The 15,241-nt window shown below is 37.0% G+C and overlaps 1 protein-coding gene and 1 non-coding gene across 3 annotated transcripts in view; both read left to right on the forward strand.

Annotated features, from left to right (window-relative positions):
• The window catches only part of si:dkey-32e6.6 (extracellular matrix protein 2), a 100,808-nt gene that overhangs the window by 12,590 nt on the left and 72,977 nt on the right, over positions 1-15,241 (forward strand). Inside the window, exons 2-3 of one of the 2 annotated variants that reach the window (XM_039773977.1) lie at positions 3,025-3,110; positions 8,776-8,941. In XM_039773977.1, the coding sequence (XP_039629911.1) occupies positions 8,791-8,941 (151 nt within the window). In that variant the 5' untranslated portion in view covers positions 3,025-3,110; positions 8,776-8,790. The remainder of the gene's footprint in view (positions 1-3,024; positions 3,111-8,775; positions 8,942-15,241) is intronic. The other variant, XM_039773976.1, reaches the window with a different exon arrangement.
• On the forward strand, positions 1,241-1,343 carry LOC120543436. The gene has a single exon (XR_005636336.1). It is a non-coding gene; the product is annotated as a U6 spliceosomal RNA (small nuclear RNA).

A 15,241-nucleotide genomic window follows, 5' to 3' on the forward strand; every position in this document is an offset into this window, starting at 1 on the left:
AGTGAAGCACAATTGGGTTGTTAGCAAATTAGTGATAACTTGCATTTATTGGGGTACAAAGCAAGGAGTATAAAGAAGTACTGCAGGATTTTATTTCTTTTGCTATTCTATTTGTGTCAATATCTAGGTTTTATATTTGCTTTCTATAGCTTGTATATTTGCTGCCCAGTAATAAAATTGAAAGATAGGTAGAGCCATGCCACCTTCCACTTTAGGTCTTTGTAGGGTCGCTCTTTGGATTCAAATAAATGAGGTTATATTTGAATCTAAAATCTTAAAAAACAATTTATTGATGTATATTGGAATGTTTTGAAATAAAAAGAGAAGCTTAGGAAGGATATTCAGTGGTATGTTCTGCTGCCAGCTAAAGTTAGGAGACCGTTGACAATCTTCCGGGTCCTCCCTCGTGGAGTTTGCATGTTCTCCCCGTGTCTCTGGGTTTCCTCCGGGCACTCCGGTTTCCTCCCACAATCCAAAGACATGCAGGTTAGGTGGATTGGTGATTCTAAATTGGCCCTAGTGTGTGCTTGGTGTGTGGGTGTGTTTGTGTGTGTCCTGCGGTGGGTTGGCACCCTGCCCAGGATTGGTTCCTGCCTTGTGCCCTGTGTTGGCTGGGATTGGCTCCTGGGATTGGCTCCAGCATGTATTCGGATTCAGCGGGTTAGAAAATGGATGGATATTGGAATGTTTTGAAATAAAAAAGGAGCTTAGGAAGGATATTCATCTTAACAATGTTCATTCTTCCAGCTAAAGTGAGATGAAAGGTTGACAATCTATGCAAGTCTTGCTGAACATCCATGTACAGTATACCTCTGCTTTCCAGTGTGTAGTTTGCAAAATGAAAAAGTAGTCTAATTGGATGCCATGTTGTTAAATTTGTTTAATTTATGCAAATTATTTTCCTATCCTTCTTATGTATTCAAAAATTAATTCTAATTCCTTGTATCCATTTCCAGTTGTTCAATTGATGAAGCTGTTTCTGTAACTTTAAAGTGTTGATTAGCATTTTATTATTTTGTTTACTCAATAACTATCATTGTCCTAAAGTAGAACTGTTTAATTTTTATGACTGTTACTGTCAGCACAAATGTGAAATTACAGATGAGGACCAGAAAGGTAGGAACAAAACCTGCACAAGGCACCAGTCCATCACAGGGGATTTTCTCAAATAACAGAGTTTAATTATATGATAGGTATTATTAATTATATTTTTAGGATTTATCATTATGGTTGTGCACATATGCTTCCTTCAGCTGCACATCTACTAAAATTGGAATGATACAGAGAAGAGTAACATGGCCCCTGCACATAACATGCTATTTTGTGTAATGCTCGTATTTTGTGGGTGGCAAGGTGTCATAGTGGTAGTAATGCTGCCTCCCAACAAGGAAACAAGAGTTCACATCCTGAGTGCTCTCCGTGTGGAGTTTGCATGGTCTCCAGATGTTCACATGGGTTTCCTCCCCTAATTCAAAGACAAAGGTTAAGTGAACTGTCAAATGTTAGATTGACCCCACGATGAACTGACGCCTTGTCTTGGGATAGTTCCTGCCATGTGCCCTATGTTTACTGGGTTAGGCTTCAGCTTCTATGTGACCCTGTCCTGGATAAGCAGGTTAAAAAAATAGATGCATGGTTGACCATATTGTGTTCATAAGAATTAGTTATGAATGCTTTGAAATCACTTCAGGTTTTTTTTTCTGGCTTACCAGTACGAGAAAACACCTAAATATAATACACTCTTTGACTTGTCTTGATGTCTAATTATGCCTGATATTGAGCTTTTGGAGTCCCCCTTTTTGGCTATCTAGATGCAAAAACACTGATTTTTAAGCCATTTTTGGCCACATTTTGTGCATGAAATTTCTTCCTAACGACAAAGAGTTCAGAAAAAATGATCATTAATACTTAAGATACAAGGGGTCAAGGTTACTCCTTTTCACAAATCTTCAAAAAATGCGGATTGGTAATACAGGTATGTGGAGTGTTGTTTTATGCTATTTCGAGGTTGCTGATCACATAGATAATATCCTTGGTATTTGATTCTTTTCCAGTTGTCCTAGCCCTTTAGGAGCCATCCCAGATGGTGAAAAATTGACAAATTTCAAACATCAGCATGTGGGTTAACATTTTAGAATATTTATGATGTCAATAAGTTAACAGACTATAAGAACCCAATGAAGAATGTTAAAGCACCAACTAGGTGAAACCACAAAACCAAAGGTAACAAGTGTGTGAAGGCACAATAGAAAAGTCAGCTACAATAGCCCAAAGGAATGCTCCTCTGTCACAGGACATGGTCCCAAAAAGACGCCTCCATCTGGTTGGTCGACCTGCTTTCTAGTTCATGTTCTCCCCCTGTGCCAATTGTTAGAATGTTGGAAGCAGTGTAGGCACAATTCAGATTCAGACTCCTTTTGCTCATTGCTGTATTTAAACCATCAGTAAAGTTCCGGAACTCTGTTTTGTAACCCAGCAGACAAACAGGATTGCCATTAAGCAGAATTAGAATTTTCAATAAACTGACACAACCGTGTTTTTTACTCATATGATATCACTGTTTCAGTCCACAAATTTACTCTGTAGTTTCTTTGCTAAGCACTACCCATCAGTTACAAACCTAGAATTTTCGTATCACAAAGACGCTGTCTCATCTCAATAACCCATAAAGAGGGAGCCCCTGCCATACTGCAGATTTGACATTTTCTAAACTCCAATGGTGTGCTGCAGTGTGTTAGACATTAGGCTGGCTCTTGCCCAGTGTCCAGGGAGCATGAACTGGCTCCAATAGTTATGAGAAAGTGTCATTGTTACTTAATAAAATAAGATCTTCTAACAATGCAAACATGACACATAAACAACTTCCTAAATTTATAACACCCCTCCCAAAATTGTGTATGTGTATTATGTTTATGCTAATGCATCACATGTATAACTAAATATAACATTAGTCAGACATTACTATCACTTGTCTTGCTTTCCTATGATGATAACATATATTTTTGTTTCTTGCATGGATCTCAGCCTACTTGGCTGCTCAGCTTCTCAAAGGGAGGAAGGCTTCACATCTCAGAAAAATCTTTCCTGCACCCTGACCTTCATATTACTAGGTATAGGGATCTACTATTATTATCTACATTTGCTTTGTATTCCATTCTTTATTGCTTTTTAAACTGCATAGTGAAACATACTCACTTTAAAATGACTGACTCATCTTAAATACCTTTCTGTAGCAAAACACCTTTACTTCTGCCTCAACAGATTTGGTTACAACCCCATGATTTTAGCCTTTGATGTGAAAACGAAAATTCAAAGCTTTCTGTGTCTGATCTATTTTCTGTGTTTTGGTTCTCCTAAGCTTCCCTAACACTGCTCTGCTGTTAGTCATAGTGTTGGAAACTCTTAGACTGTGAAGAAAACTTGTCTTAGCCTCTAATGTTTGGGGTTGATGGTATAGATGAGTTGTGAGCCAGAACAGAACAGATTTGATATATCCCAGAATATTGTTTCATTATTAAGTAGTAGTTTTATCCATATGATGCTGTTAAGGCAGTTCTGCTTCAACTATCATTGTGCATGTCGGTCACTTACTGATCAATAATGCCTTGCTGACAAATATTCTGGGCTATATTTGTCTGGGAACTAGAGGAGACAGAGTTACTACACTGTGAGAGAAGGGATCCTAGACATTTTTCTGCTTTGTAAGAAGAGAGATGGGTACTGTATGGTGTTTCCTTTAAAACAGACGAATAAGACTGATAGAATACCCATATAACTGACAGGAAGATCTGTGGAATTGAAGCTAAGGTCTGTGATATGGTTTGCATAATTGTAGCTAGTAATCCATGAAAGAAGACAATTAATCACATATCTTAAAATAGTGTTTTATACCTAAACTTTTGACAACCTATCAGGTGTCATCATCAGAGGAAAATGATTATACATACAAGAATCAAAGGCAATATATAGCAAATTTGCAAGGGGGGGATGAATAAAGGTCTTTCTTTTTAAGCCTGCGTAGACTGGGTTCATGTCCAGTCATGTCTAGAGTGAGAAGTCAAGCAAAATGGAACCTTTTATAAATACTATATCGTTATTTGGAACACTTGCATTTCATGTGTGTATTGTGAGTACAACAATCTATATAAACACATCGTTAAAACAGAACCGTTTTTCATGTTTTAGTAATAATTGACAAAATGTAGACATAAAGTGTATAATGTGTGAAGCCTGAATTCCAAATATCAAAGAAACACTTTCACAAAAGATACAAATATAACAGAACAAGTGCACTTCTATTCAAGAATATAGCTGCATAAAAAGAACCTGCGTTAGGGTGCGACATTAACACGCATTTGCTACGATCACTTCGGTGGCGCAATGGTATCAACTGTTGACTGGTAATCAAAACTTCAGGGGTTTGACCCCGGACAAGTCCATTTTGAGAAGTGAGCTGCACTTATTTTTACTATTTTAGAATAAAAACATACATTTGATTCCAGTCTGTAACAGCCGGTGTAATATATGATACTTGTAAAAGTTAGCTTTGTTTTTTTTTTATTCAGTTTTATTCTCTCAGCCGCATTCAGGATCCCAACACCCGCGCCCCCAAACAATCCGCCCCCCCTAGGCGGCATTTGACACTGTTTTCACACAGACGCACTATAAAAGAGGTCAACTTAGATCATGATGACGGTTCTACATCGGAGGAAGAATGCACTTTTACCATCACTGTACTTTGTATATGTACATGGGAAGCTCTTTCCCTCTACTTGTGACTTTACGCTGTAGGAAGTAAGTAAATAAGTAAAGGTAAACAGGTAAATAACATTCGATCTGGCTCAGATCGTCATGATCTGAGTTGACCTCTGTTATAGCGCGTCTATGTGAAAACAGCAGTGTCAAACGTGGGTGGGGGTATGTTTGGATTGTGAACGCGGCTGAGAGAATAAAACTGAATAAAAAAAAAACAAAGCTAACCTTTACAAGTATCATAAATTACATCGGCTGTTACAGACTGGAATCAAATGTATGTTTTTATTCTAAAAGTAGCGACTGGGGAGCCCGATCAAATCGGGTTACAAATTCGACGTTTGTTAAATCCATACTTTGTCTGCAAAGAATTATTAGTTTTTTTTTTAAGTCCTTGAAATGATTTTGTTATCATGGCACTGATTTGTGCTTAAAATAGACCTTTCCAGCCAATGTAATGAAGAACTTCCTGTTTAAACGGGGTTGCGAGACGTGAACTCAGCTCTTCGGCGCAACTCATTTGATTTTTTCCGGCAAACAAATTTTCAAAACAAACCGTATTTTACGACTCTAATCAGAGTCGGTGTAATAATCATGTTGGCGTGGTCATTTTAGATCTGAGATTGTCTAAAATTTAAACAATGACCGTTGTTAATACCCAGCCTTCATTACTCAGTTTGCCAACAGATGTCAGAAGGATAGATGGCAAAACCGAACTGCCCAAGATAGATTTCAATATACCAAGAAAATGGCGATACGTTCTAAATTACTTACGGTTCCGGAGCTGTCGAAGGGTTTAAGTCAGTCAACGATGTTAGCCCTGAAAGTACGCCCCACCAAACCAACGTTCCAAAAACCAATTGAACTTACCGTTATCTGCTCGAACCAACACTGACTTACTATACTCGGCCATCCTGCGGCGTCACTGAAGCATTCAAATATTCTTAGCCAATCATGCAATACTGCGTCCACATTTGCCATGTGATGTTCTAACTACAGAGGCAGAGTCCCATTGCATGGTTCTAACTTGTATTGAGTTGAGGTATTGACGCAAACACCATACATACGGGTTATTGACGTGAACACCATACATACGGATTGTATCAAATTATATATAAGGATAGTAAGAATACGTGCAGCTCACTTCTCAAAACAGACTCGTCCGGAATCGAATCTGTGACGTTTTGATTACCAGTCAACAGTTGATACCGTTGCACCACCAAAGCGATCATTGCAAATTTGTGTCAAGGTCGCACCCTAACGCGGGTTCTTTTTCTGCAGTTATATTCTTGACTAGAAGCGCAGTTGTTCTGTTATATTTGTACCTTTTGTGAAAGTGTTTCTTTGATATTTGGAATTCAGGCTTCACACATTATATCATGTCTACATTTTGTCAATCATTACTAAAACATGAAAAATGTTTCTGTTTTAATGATATGTTTACATAGATCGTTGTAGACACGGAACACACATGAAATGCAAGTGTTCCAAATAATGATATAGTATTTATAAAAGGTGTCATTTTGCTTGACTTCTCACTCTATACAACTCTAAGCAACTGACATGCAGGTAAACAGACTTTAGCTGAGAAAACTGTGTGGAGTGGGGGGATGTGATAGCAGGCTGCTTGCTGTTTATCCACACATTTACAGGAGAAAAGACACTGACGGAGAGGTGAGAAGCGATTTAAGGTGGGACGGATCTACAAGTTTTTTTAGTAGGCTCTGGTAATTCTAGTGTTAATGTTGTTTTTATTTGAGAGCCATGATTCAGTCAGCTCTCTGGCACTTTTAGGATTAGCTCCGAATTTTACTTGCACCGTTTCCCAGTTGAACATGTGTCCAGATAAACTTGTATTTGTGTGTATCAGTGATCATGTGTCATTCCTTCTGACAGCATTTAATATTCTTGTATGTGTGTTGTGAATGTTTTAGATGTTTTTCCCATGTATTCAGCTGGGCAGTCTCTGCATAGTATACTGTATTCTGTGTCTCTGGTGCAGATTTCTTGCTTCTTGGCATTAAGAAGAACAGTCTATAGAGTGTTGGCAGGTTTATTCACTATTTTGGTGTCTAATTTGGAGAGGATGTGCGCTGTACTTTTTGATACACCACTGTAATAAGGATGGGTGTGCCAAGTAGGACGTGAGATAAGGTTTGAGTTGATTGTTTGCTGAGGTTTGTGGCACCTCCCATGTAAGCATTTTTTGATAAATGTCCTGGGATAGCCGTTTGATGTGAACAGATGGAAAAGAAAACATCTTTAATTCTTTTTAGTATTCTTTGTATTACATTGGGTGTGAATCCTTCTGAATAGAGTTTTAACACAACCCTATGCAATGAGGGGTCATTGTATTTGAGGACAAAATATTACATTTTTCTAGCTATATATATATATATGTCTTCCAAACAACATGAAAATCTTGTCTTTATCTATTACTAGTTGGAACTCTGGGCAAGGGTTTGCTTTGAATATTGGGAAAATAATAACTGATGACATATTACAGGGAAATGGCTGGAAGTTAAGACGATGAGCTGCAACGGTTTAATAAAGACATAGTGCAATTTTGATAAGAAAAGGCTGTTCAGGTCAGCATAGTTTGTTCATCCCAACTTGCCTAACTTGTATTAATTTTCATCAGCTCAATATTTGAAAGTTATCAAAGTTTACTGCTTGGTAACTTTCTCATTTATCTATAATTCTGTATTTGAATAAAAAATGCTGATGTTTTTGTCAGTTGAATAAAAAATATTACTATTTGTGTTTGAATATGTTTTTATTAAATTTATCCTTCCATCTATAGCAAACCCCATTGTGGTTTCCCATTGTATACTAGTGTTATAGTTTCAAATGTTTTATTGAGCTAGGCCTAGTATGATGCCAGAAATATTAAAATCTGAACCTACCATGATTTTTTCCATTAATGAAATATCACCTCCATGGTTGCAGTACTTACCTTTTTATTGAATAACTGGGATTAGATGGAGATGGTAGGATATTACCTGTGTATACAAGACAAGAACTGCTTAAGGTCATATTTAAAATTGCATTCAAACACGTGAAATTTAGAACATACTGTAGATAAAATTAGTAAAAACCAGTTAACTGATAAGATAAAAGCTTAAATGAAGCAAAGTGGTACACTGTCAGAATTCATGGAAAGATTCAAAATCACAGAAAGGAAAAACTATAAACCCCAAGGGATAGGTAAAACAAACATCAGCTAAGCTGAAACAAAAATAAGAGTTATGATTTAATGTCAAAGTACTGAGCAAGGTTCTGGAGCCTATTTAAATTATGAAGTGGACTGCATCTAAAAAAAATGTAGATATACTGTAGGAGTGCTTTGTACAGCATCAGGCAAAACAATAAGCAGGCTCTTGTACTGCCACATGCATAGATATTGGAGTATCTGGCAGCAACACATTGTAAACAAACCTAAATAAAGTGACTTTTGCTGCACAGAATCTGGGTTTCCAAACACTACCCAAACTGCATCCTTGTAACAGCATGGGCACAATGTGGCCTTTCACTGAGCACTTCTTTCCAAGATTTCCCTCAGCAACCTCAGCAATATACATTTCAAATGGACCATTGCCACACTCACCATGGTACCCTGTTTGCATTCAAAACAGAAGCTTAAGGATTTTTTTTTCTTTATTATTATTATTAATATTATTATTATTAATGCAGACCAGGTCAGACATTTTTTAATGCCTAGTTGAGCTAGGCAACTAGCTACTTGTGTATCAATGATAATAATATGTATATGTAGTCTTATCAGACATTCTGTAATATGTAACTGTTTATTAGTTTAGCTTATGGGAGGAAAAATGTTTGAGGGACCACAGGTTTTCATGAAAAGAGGTCTTTGTTAACATTGCCCCACCTCCATTTCACTTGACCAGCTTCTTTTTTTTACATGCTGTTGCATTGAAGGCAAGTAGTGCAGCTCCCTCATTAGCAGAGGTCTGATGTCAGACACGTCCTGAATGTGACATCTACTCCTGTTTGTGCTTCTAGGCCTACCTCTGCAACATGAAGATGTTTCTAATCTTACTGTTCATTGCTTTATGGGGTAACAGTTTGGCAAATGTGAGGGTACAGGACAGAAGAGTTCAGAGGAACACAAGAATTGATCCCAAGCCAGCTAACAGTCCTGCTTCACTTTCCTCAAACTTGTTTCCAGGTAAGCATTCATCTTTGAAACTGCATGTGTGTGTAGCTATGAAATGTTTGTATGAATAAGAATGACAACATACTGTGAAATCAATGTCAAACCAATGTCTCTTTAATAACTAGTTTCAGAAAAAAAAATAAAAAATTTTAGTCAGAAAGCAGATAGTTGGATTATATTCCAAGTCATACTAAGACAAAAAAGGCTGGTTCAGTAAGTTTGTTAACAAAAGTGTGTTTTAATTCTGAGTAAGAATATTTCTAAAAGCTGTCACTTTTTATTATTTTTAAAGTCATGAGTTGCAATAAAATGTCAGTGATAGTGAATCATGTCCTCACCTCACCCAGTTTAAGGGTAAGCCCAGTGCAGTATAATCAGATAAACAGTCCTGCCGACATGCACAATGTGTTCAGAGAAGATAAAGGCCAACTCCAGCATTCATTCATTTTTTCACAGGAACTCACATGAGACTCTCTGCAAGGCACGTGCAGCACATGAAGAAAAAGAAAACACATGCTCACTTGCTCCTGTGGGCCTCCACACAAGGACCACACATCTGGTGGCTTCTAAATTGTACATCATGAATCATGACAAATATCGAGATTTCATCCATTTGATTTAACAAAAAAACTATTTTTAAAAATGAGTGCTACGTCCTACTTTAGTCTCATATGAATAAATGGTAAAATTTAAACAAGTGTGAGAAAGGAGATTAGTGCATTTAGGAGAAGAAAAAAACTGATGAAAGCTAATTGCACACGTGAAAATTTAGAAAGCCACATTTACACCTGCTGTGATGGTAGGCATTGCAAAACTGCTTATAATGTTAAAGCCAACTTCAAGATAATTATTTATCATGTTAGCATTAAGAGGATTGTCAAGAACAAGGGCCGTGTTTTAACAACTGCATATATAACTAAAATAAAACACTGGGTTATTTGAATTCTTACTTTTTATATTTTCAGAATTAAACAGCTTAGAATATGCCAACTGAGAATATTGAACAAACAGTGAACAGTCTGGTGACTAAATACAGGAAAGTGGGCAGCATAGGGGCACAGTCAGCCCTGCTGTCACGCAGCTGAAGAAAACTCCGGGTCCTAATCTGGGATCCTGAGTTGGTTTGTCATGTGGTGGGTGCAGCAATGTGCTGTATCAGTGCATGCTCTTTTCTTCTCTCTTCTCCTTAGACCCTAAGCTCTGCTCCTGTTCCTTTCTGTGTGGAGTTAGCACATTTTCCCCTTGCCTGTGTAAGTTTTTCTACACATAATACTATAATGTGCATGTTAAGTTAATCTGCAACTCCATTTTGGCATTAGAGTGTATGTGTCTCTCCTGAGATAGACAGATGCTCCTCCTGGTGACTTCCTTCAAGTCACAGCTGTTTACCATATGCTGGTGAGATAGGTGTAGGCTTCTATGACTCTGAACTGTCTTGAATGGATTGGGAAATGAATGAGTGAATGTACAGAGAGAGAGCAATGTGGTACTAAAACCAAATAAATAGCCAAGATGTAACCATTTAACCATGGGTTTTCAGACAAGATAATCTTTATATTTACAAACCTTTAAATGCTTTTAGAATATTTTTTAAAACTGGAATAAAAATCTTCAGGACTGATAGCTATCCAGTGTTCTCACATCATTTAAAAAGGGAATTGTGGCAACTTTGATATTGTTAGACCACATAGTTTAGTGTGCATTACAGGAGCAATAATAAGAGGGATTATAAGTGACAAAAAAGCAGACATCTAATAAAGGTGTGGTAACTAACAGTGAGCACTGGTTTGAAATAGTTTTAATAATATAGTGGAGTTTTATACCACACCACACTTAATCCTGAGCATAGTTTCTTAATCTGTTTGTGTCCTGCTAGGTAACGCACATATATTAAAAGTTTCATCTTTTTTCTACAAGTTTGGAATTTTTTTCAAAGCACAAAGGCCCCTTCCCAGAAAAAAAGGGTACTTTGTCAAGCAATTGTTTTATGAGGAACCATACAACCCAGTAAAAAAACATGAATGCCATTAAAGAACCATTATTTTTAACAGTGTGGGGAATTTGTTTCTTAGTACGAAGAGAACTGTCTGCAACTGAACATCAGCAAAACCAAACAACTACATATTGATTTTTGTCACAATAAAAAGCCTCCTTGGCCAGATACTTCATAAGAAATGAATGTGGATTTGGTGCACTGCTGCAGGTACTTGGGGGCCTACATCAGTGACAGGCTAAACTGGTCTCTTAACAAAGAAGGGGCATAGCTGATACATTTTTTTTGAAGACTGTGTGGGTAGTGACATCCTTTACATATTCTGTAACTCTGTGATTGCCAGTGTGATTTTCTAAGCTGTTGCCTGTTGGACCAGTAAAATCATCTTGAGAGCGACCCATCAAATCAACAACTTAATTAAGAAGACAGGCTTAGTTAGGGGACACACTCAACCCACTAGAGGTAATCATGGAGGTGAGAATTAAGGCAAAACTTCATTCATTTCTGCCAGCTCCATTTTTGCAAGTTTGTGAGTGGTTAAAGCAGTTCTTTTTTAATTACTAAGGCTTAAAGCCTTGTGCTGGTTTATGTGTTTCAAATGGCACAGTGCTAATGTAAGTCATGTAGTTTATGTGTTTAACTGCTGAATTCATGTTCACTATTACTGGTTATTTCCTCCTTATTAAAATGCTGAAAGGACTTCTGTGCTTCATCTTTCTACACTCAAAATGGTACATATTCGCATGGGTTTAGATACTGACATCAAAATAAAGTAATTAATAATGTTATTACTTTTCTAGAAAGTAATGAGTACAGTAAGAATTTGAGAGAAGTATGGTAATATGTATTTGTAATGGATTACTTTTCTCTGATTAACTACCCTGGCTCTGTAGACTTTGTAACTTTACGTAGGTACTCCATGAGAAACTAATCAACAAGGAGTGGTGTTTACAAAGTGCAGGAATTTAGAATTCAATGAATCCATCCATTCATCCATCCATTTTGTAACCTGCTGAATCCGAATACAGGGTCACGGGAATTCAATGAATAAATGACTTCAAAATTAAAAGCAAACACAGAACATATCTCATTCTGTTGTGATGATTGTCTTCTTGAGGCAGTGGGTATTAGAAAGAGAGCTTGGCAGGAAACAGTGCTAAAGCCAGTACTTCTTTTAATTTACATATTCAATTTGGGTAAAAATGTGGAAAAAATATGAACAAATGTACTGTATGATTAAGACACAGACATAAGTGAAACAGAAAGTACAGTAGAGCTGACAAATCTCAGATTTAGCAAAGTATGTGTCAAGTGAAGGTTAATGTAAAGAAAAACTAAGTGTTACACAAAGGATGTACATTATAAAAAGGAGAGTTTGGTGAAGGCATAAAGATGTAAATTGCACTTGGGAATCCTACATTAGTGTGGAAACATTATTTGAAGGGTGGCGCAGCGGTAGTGCTGCTGCCTCGCAGTTAGGAGACCCGGGTTCGCTTCCCAGGTCCTCCCTGCGTGGAGTTTGCATGTTCTCCCCGTGTCTGCGTGGGTTTCCTCCGGCGCCGGTTTCCTCCCACAATCCAAAGACATGCCGGTTAGGTGGATTGGCGATTCTAAATTGGCCCTAGTGTGTGCTTGGTGTGGGGTGTGTTTGTGTAAGTCCTGCGGTGGGTTGGCACCCTGCCCAGGATTGGTTCCTGCCTTGTGCCCTGTGTTGGCTGGGATTGGCTCCAGCAGACCCCCGTGACCCTGTATTCGGATTCAGCGGGTTAGAAAATGGATGGATGGATATTATTTGAAAGGCTGAGTCTGGAACACCAGTCAAGAAAAGTAAAGTTTAATATGTACAAAACAATTATGTGGCCTAATTGTGAATACTTTATGCCATTTTAATCTCTTAATTTCAAGACATAATGGCACTAGAGAAAGTTAGAGTATTAAGTAATGAGTAAAGATTAGCTTGACCATCAATTAAATATAAAGCCATTTGTTCTGAGCATCAAATAAGAAGTAACATGAGAAGGAGAGATCAGAGATCCAAACAACAGGTTTAACTTCTTGTTAGGATTCACTGGTATAATTTGTCATATATGTGAATTCGGTAAGCTGTGACCAGTACATCTCCTGTTGTAACAATACCGAGGATGAATAAGTCACCTGAACGGGTTCTCTCAAGTCAAAAGGTTGCTGTGCTCTGTTTTTTACCCTAAAACACTATGAAGGATGTCACAAACAGCTGCCTATAGATGCAGCTGTGATTTTGAAGTTGTTAAAAAGCTTGTACCAATAGGAGACATTTTTCTACAAAAATTCAGTTCTCATTTCACTAATTTGGATTTATCAATGCCTTTCATATGCTCACAAGACCCAATTTTTGTTTCCCCCATTGAGGGCAACTGACCTCTATTCATGTTAATGCATATGTCTGTTGTCTTATAGTGATTCAAAAAATTTAATTTTGTCATTTGCAGGCTCATTCTGCTTTTGTTTGCACTCAGAGTTATGGCTGAATGAGGCCAAAAGGTAAAACAACCATTAAACTGCATATTGTCTCAGTCTGCATTGCTGTGGATAGCAGAGTACAATTGCTCTGTAAAAATATGTTTTACATTTTTTTAAAATTGCGATTAACAAGCTACCCCCACCTCCCCACCACTCTTTGTCAAAATGAAAATTATCACTTATAAATTTAAAATGAAGGACTGCACTTAGCTTTTCTTTTTAATTCATTTAGTTTAATTCCTGTGTTGTGTATTAATAATTATACTAAAACATTAATTTAACATGACGTATTTAATAGCAAGCTACATACATTTTATGTAAAAAGTAAATTAATACATAAGTAACAATAATGGTAACAGATCTTAGTGATACCTAAATCTTTTATTGTAACAACTATGTTTTAATAGTGCATACATGAGGGCTATAGACTGGCTTCTTGAAACGACACATCCTTTATGTAATCCTGCATCTGCTTTAAATGAATTCAGGCTTAGTACTAGTATACAATCCTGACTCCTGCTGGATATTTGCAATCATTTCAGAAACATACAGAGAGCAAAACACAGCAGTACTGCCCACAAGACATAATGGGCATTTTCTCTTTTGCCCAACCCATCAAGAAGATATGTGAGATTCATGCAGTTATACGACTATTCAATTAAAGTTTGTAATGCAAAACAAAGATGTTTGTAGACTATTAACTTGGGAAATAAAAACTGTAAGGGAGTTGTTTCAGTTATGCCACTTGAAGTTGAACAGTCTTATTGCCATGTGTATCCAGAAAGGATGCTTTTACAATGCATTTCTTCCTTATGGTATACAGTAGTTAGTTATGTACCCAATATAGTACACTGTGCAGTTTTCACAAGGCTTACACGGCCATCTCACAAAAGACAAGTGGTGCTGCTTATCAGGGAAAACTTGCATGGAAAAGATAGCAAAACACACGTTGTGTTTCTACATGTAGGACCAGTGGGACACATCTCCTCTATATGTTGTGCAAAATAAGTATTAAAACTCCCTTAATAATGTATTAATATGATTTTTAAATAACTCAATTTTGTCTTCTTAAGCAGTTATTTTTCCAGTTTTTCATCATTTGCTCAATGTAATTTCTTATCTAGAAAAATATTGTTTTTTGTAGTATTTAGAACTGTTTTTGTGCTGGATGCTGCAACAAGCCTGTTTCTGAAAAGTCCCATCCCAGTACAATTTTAAACGTAGAGACAATACTTTGAGGAAAAAAAAAATCAGATCAATATCAGGAATGCATCAAACACAGACATTATGCTGATCAGAGTAGCTGAGCAGCCTATTGATCCTCACTCGTAGCTGTGGAAGACCTCCTGAAAGCAAACATTTTGAAAAAGCCACCAAGCAAGCCTTACAAGTGCTCTTTGACTTTGTAGTATGATGCAGAGTCCTGGTACAAAAAGGACAGATATGTAGAAAATTGTTTATCAACTGTCTGCTGATCTTGCACTGTCCTGCAAAATACCTGGTAAGTACATCCCACCCCAAAGACATTCAGTTCTAATTTCTGTTAAAATGAATAGCTTTTCTTATTGTTTTTTCATGTTAGGGTGCTAGGGTGACCCTATTCTTTCTTTTATATTCTTTAATTATGTCAACCTTAAAAAAATGTGTCAAATCCCAAACACTAACCACACTGTCAGGTATTGTACTTCAGCACTTTCACCTTCTATCTATAACACCAGGTAAGTAGGCATAGTAAAAGAACAGGCAAAAGAAAGTTGCACATTTATTTGTTTATTATAGATAATAAGTTTTACTATAACTAATGCCATCATATAAAAACA

This window comes from Polypterus senegalus, chromosome 13 (genome assembly GCF_016835505.1).
Source record: "Polypterus senegalus isolate Bchr_013 chromosome 13, ASM1683550v1, whole genome shotgun sequence".
NCBI lineage: Eukaryota > Metazoa > Chordata > Cladistia > Polypteriformes > Polypteridae > Polypterus > Polypterus senegalus.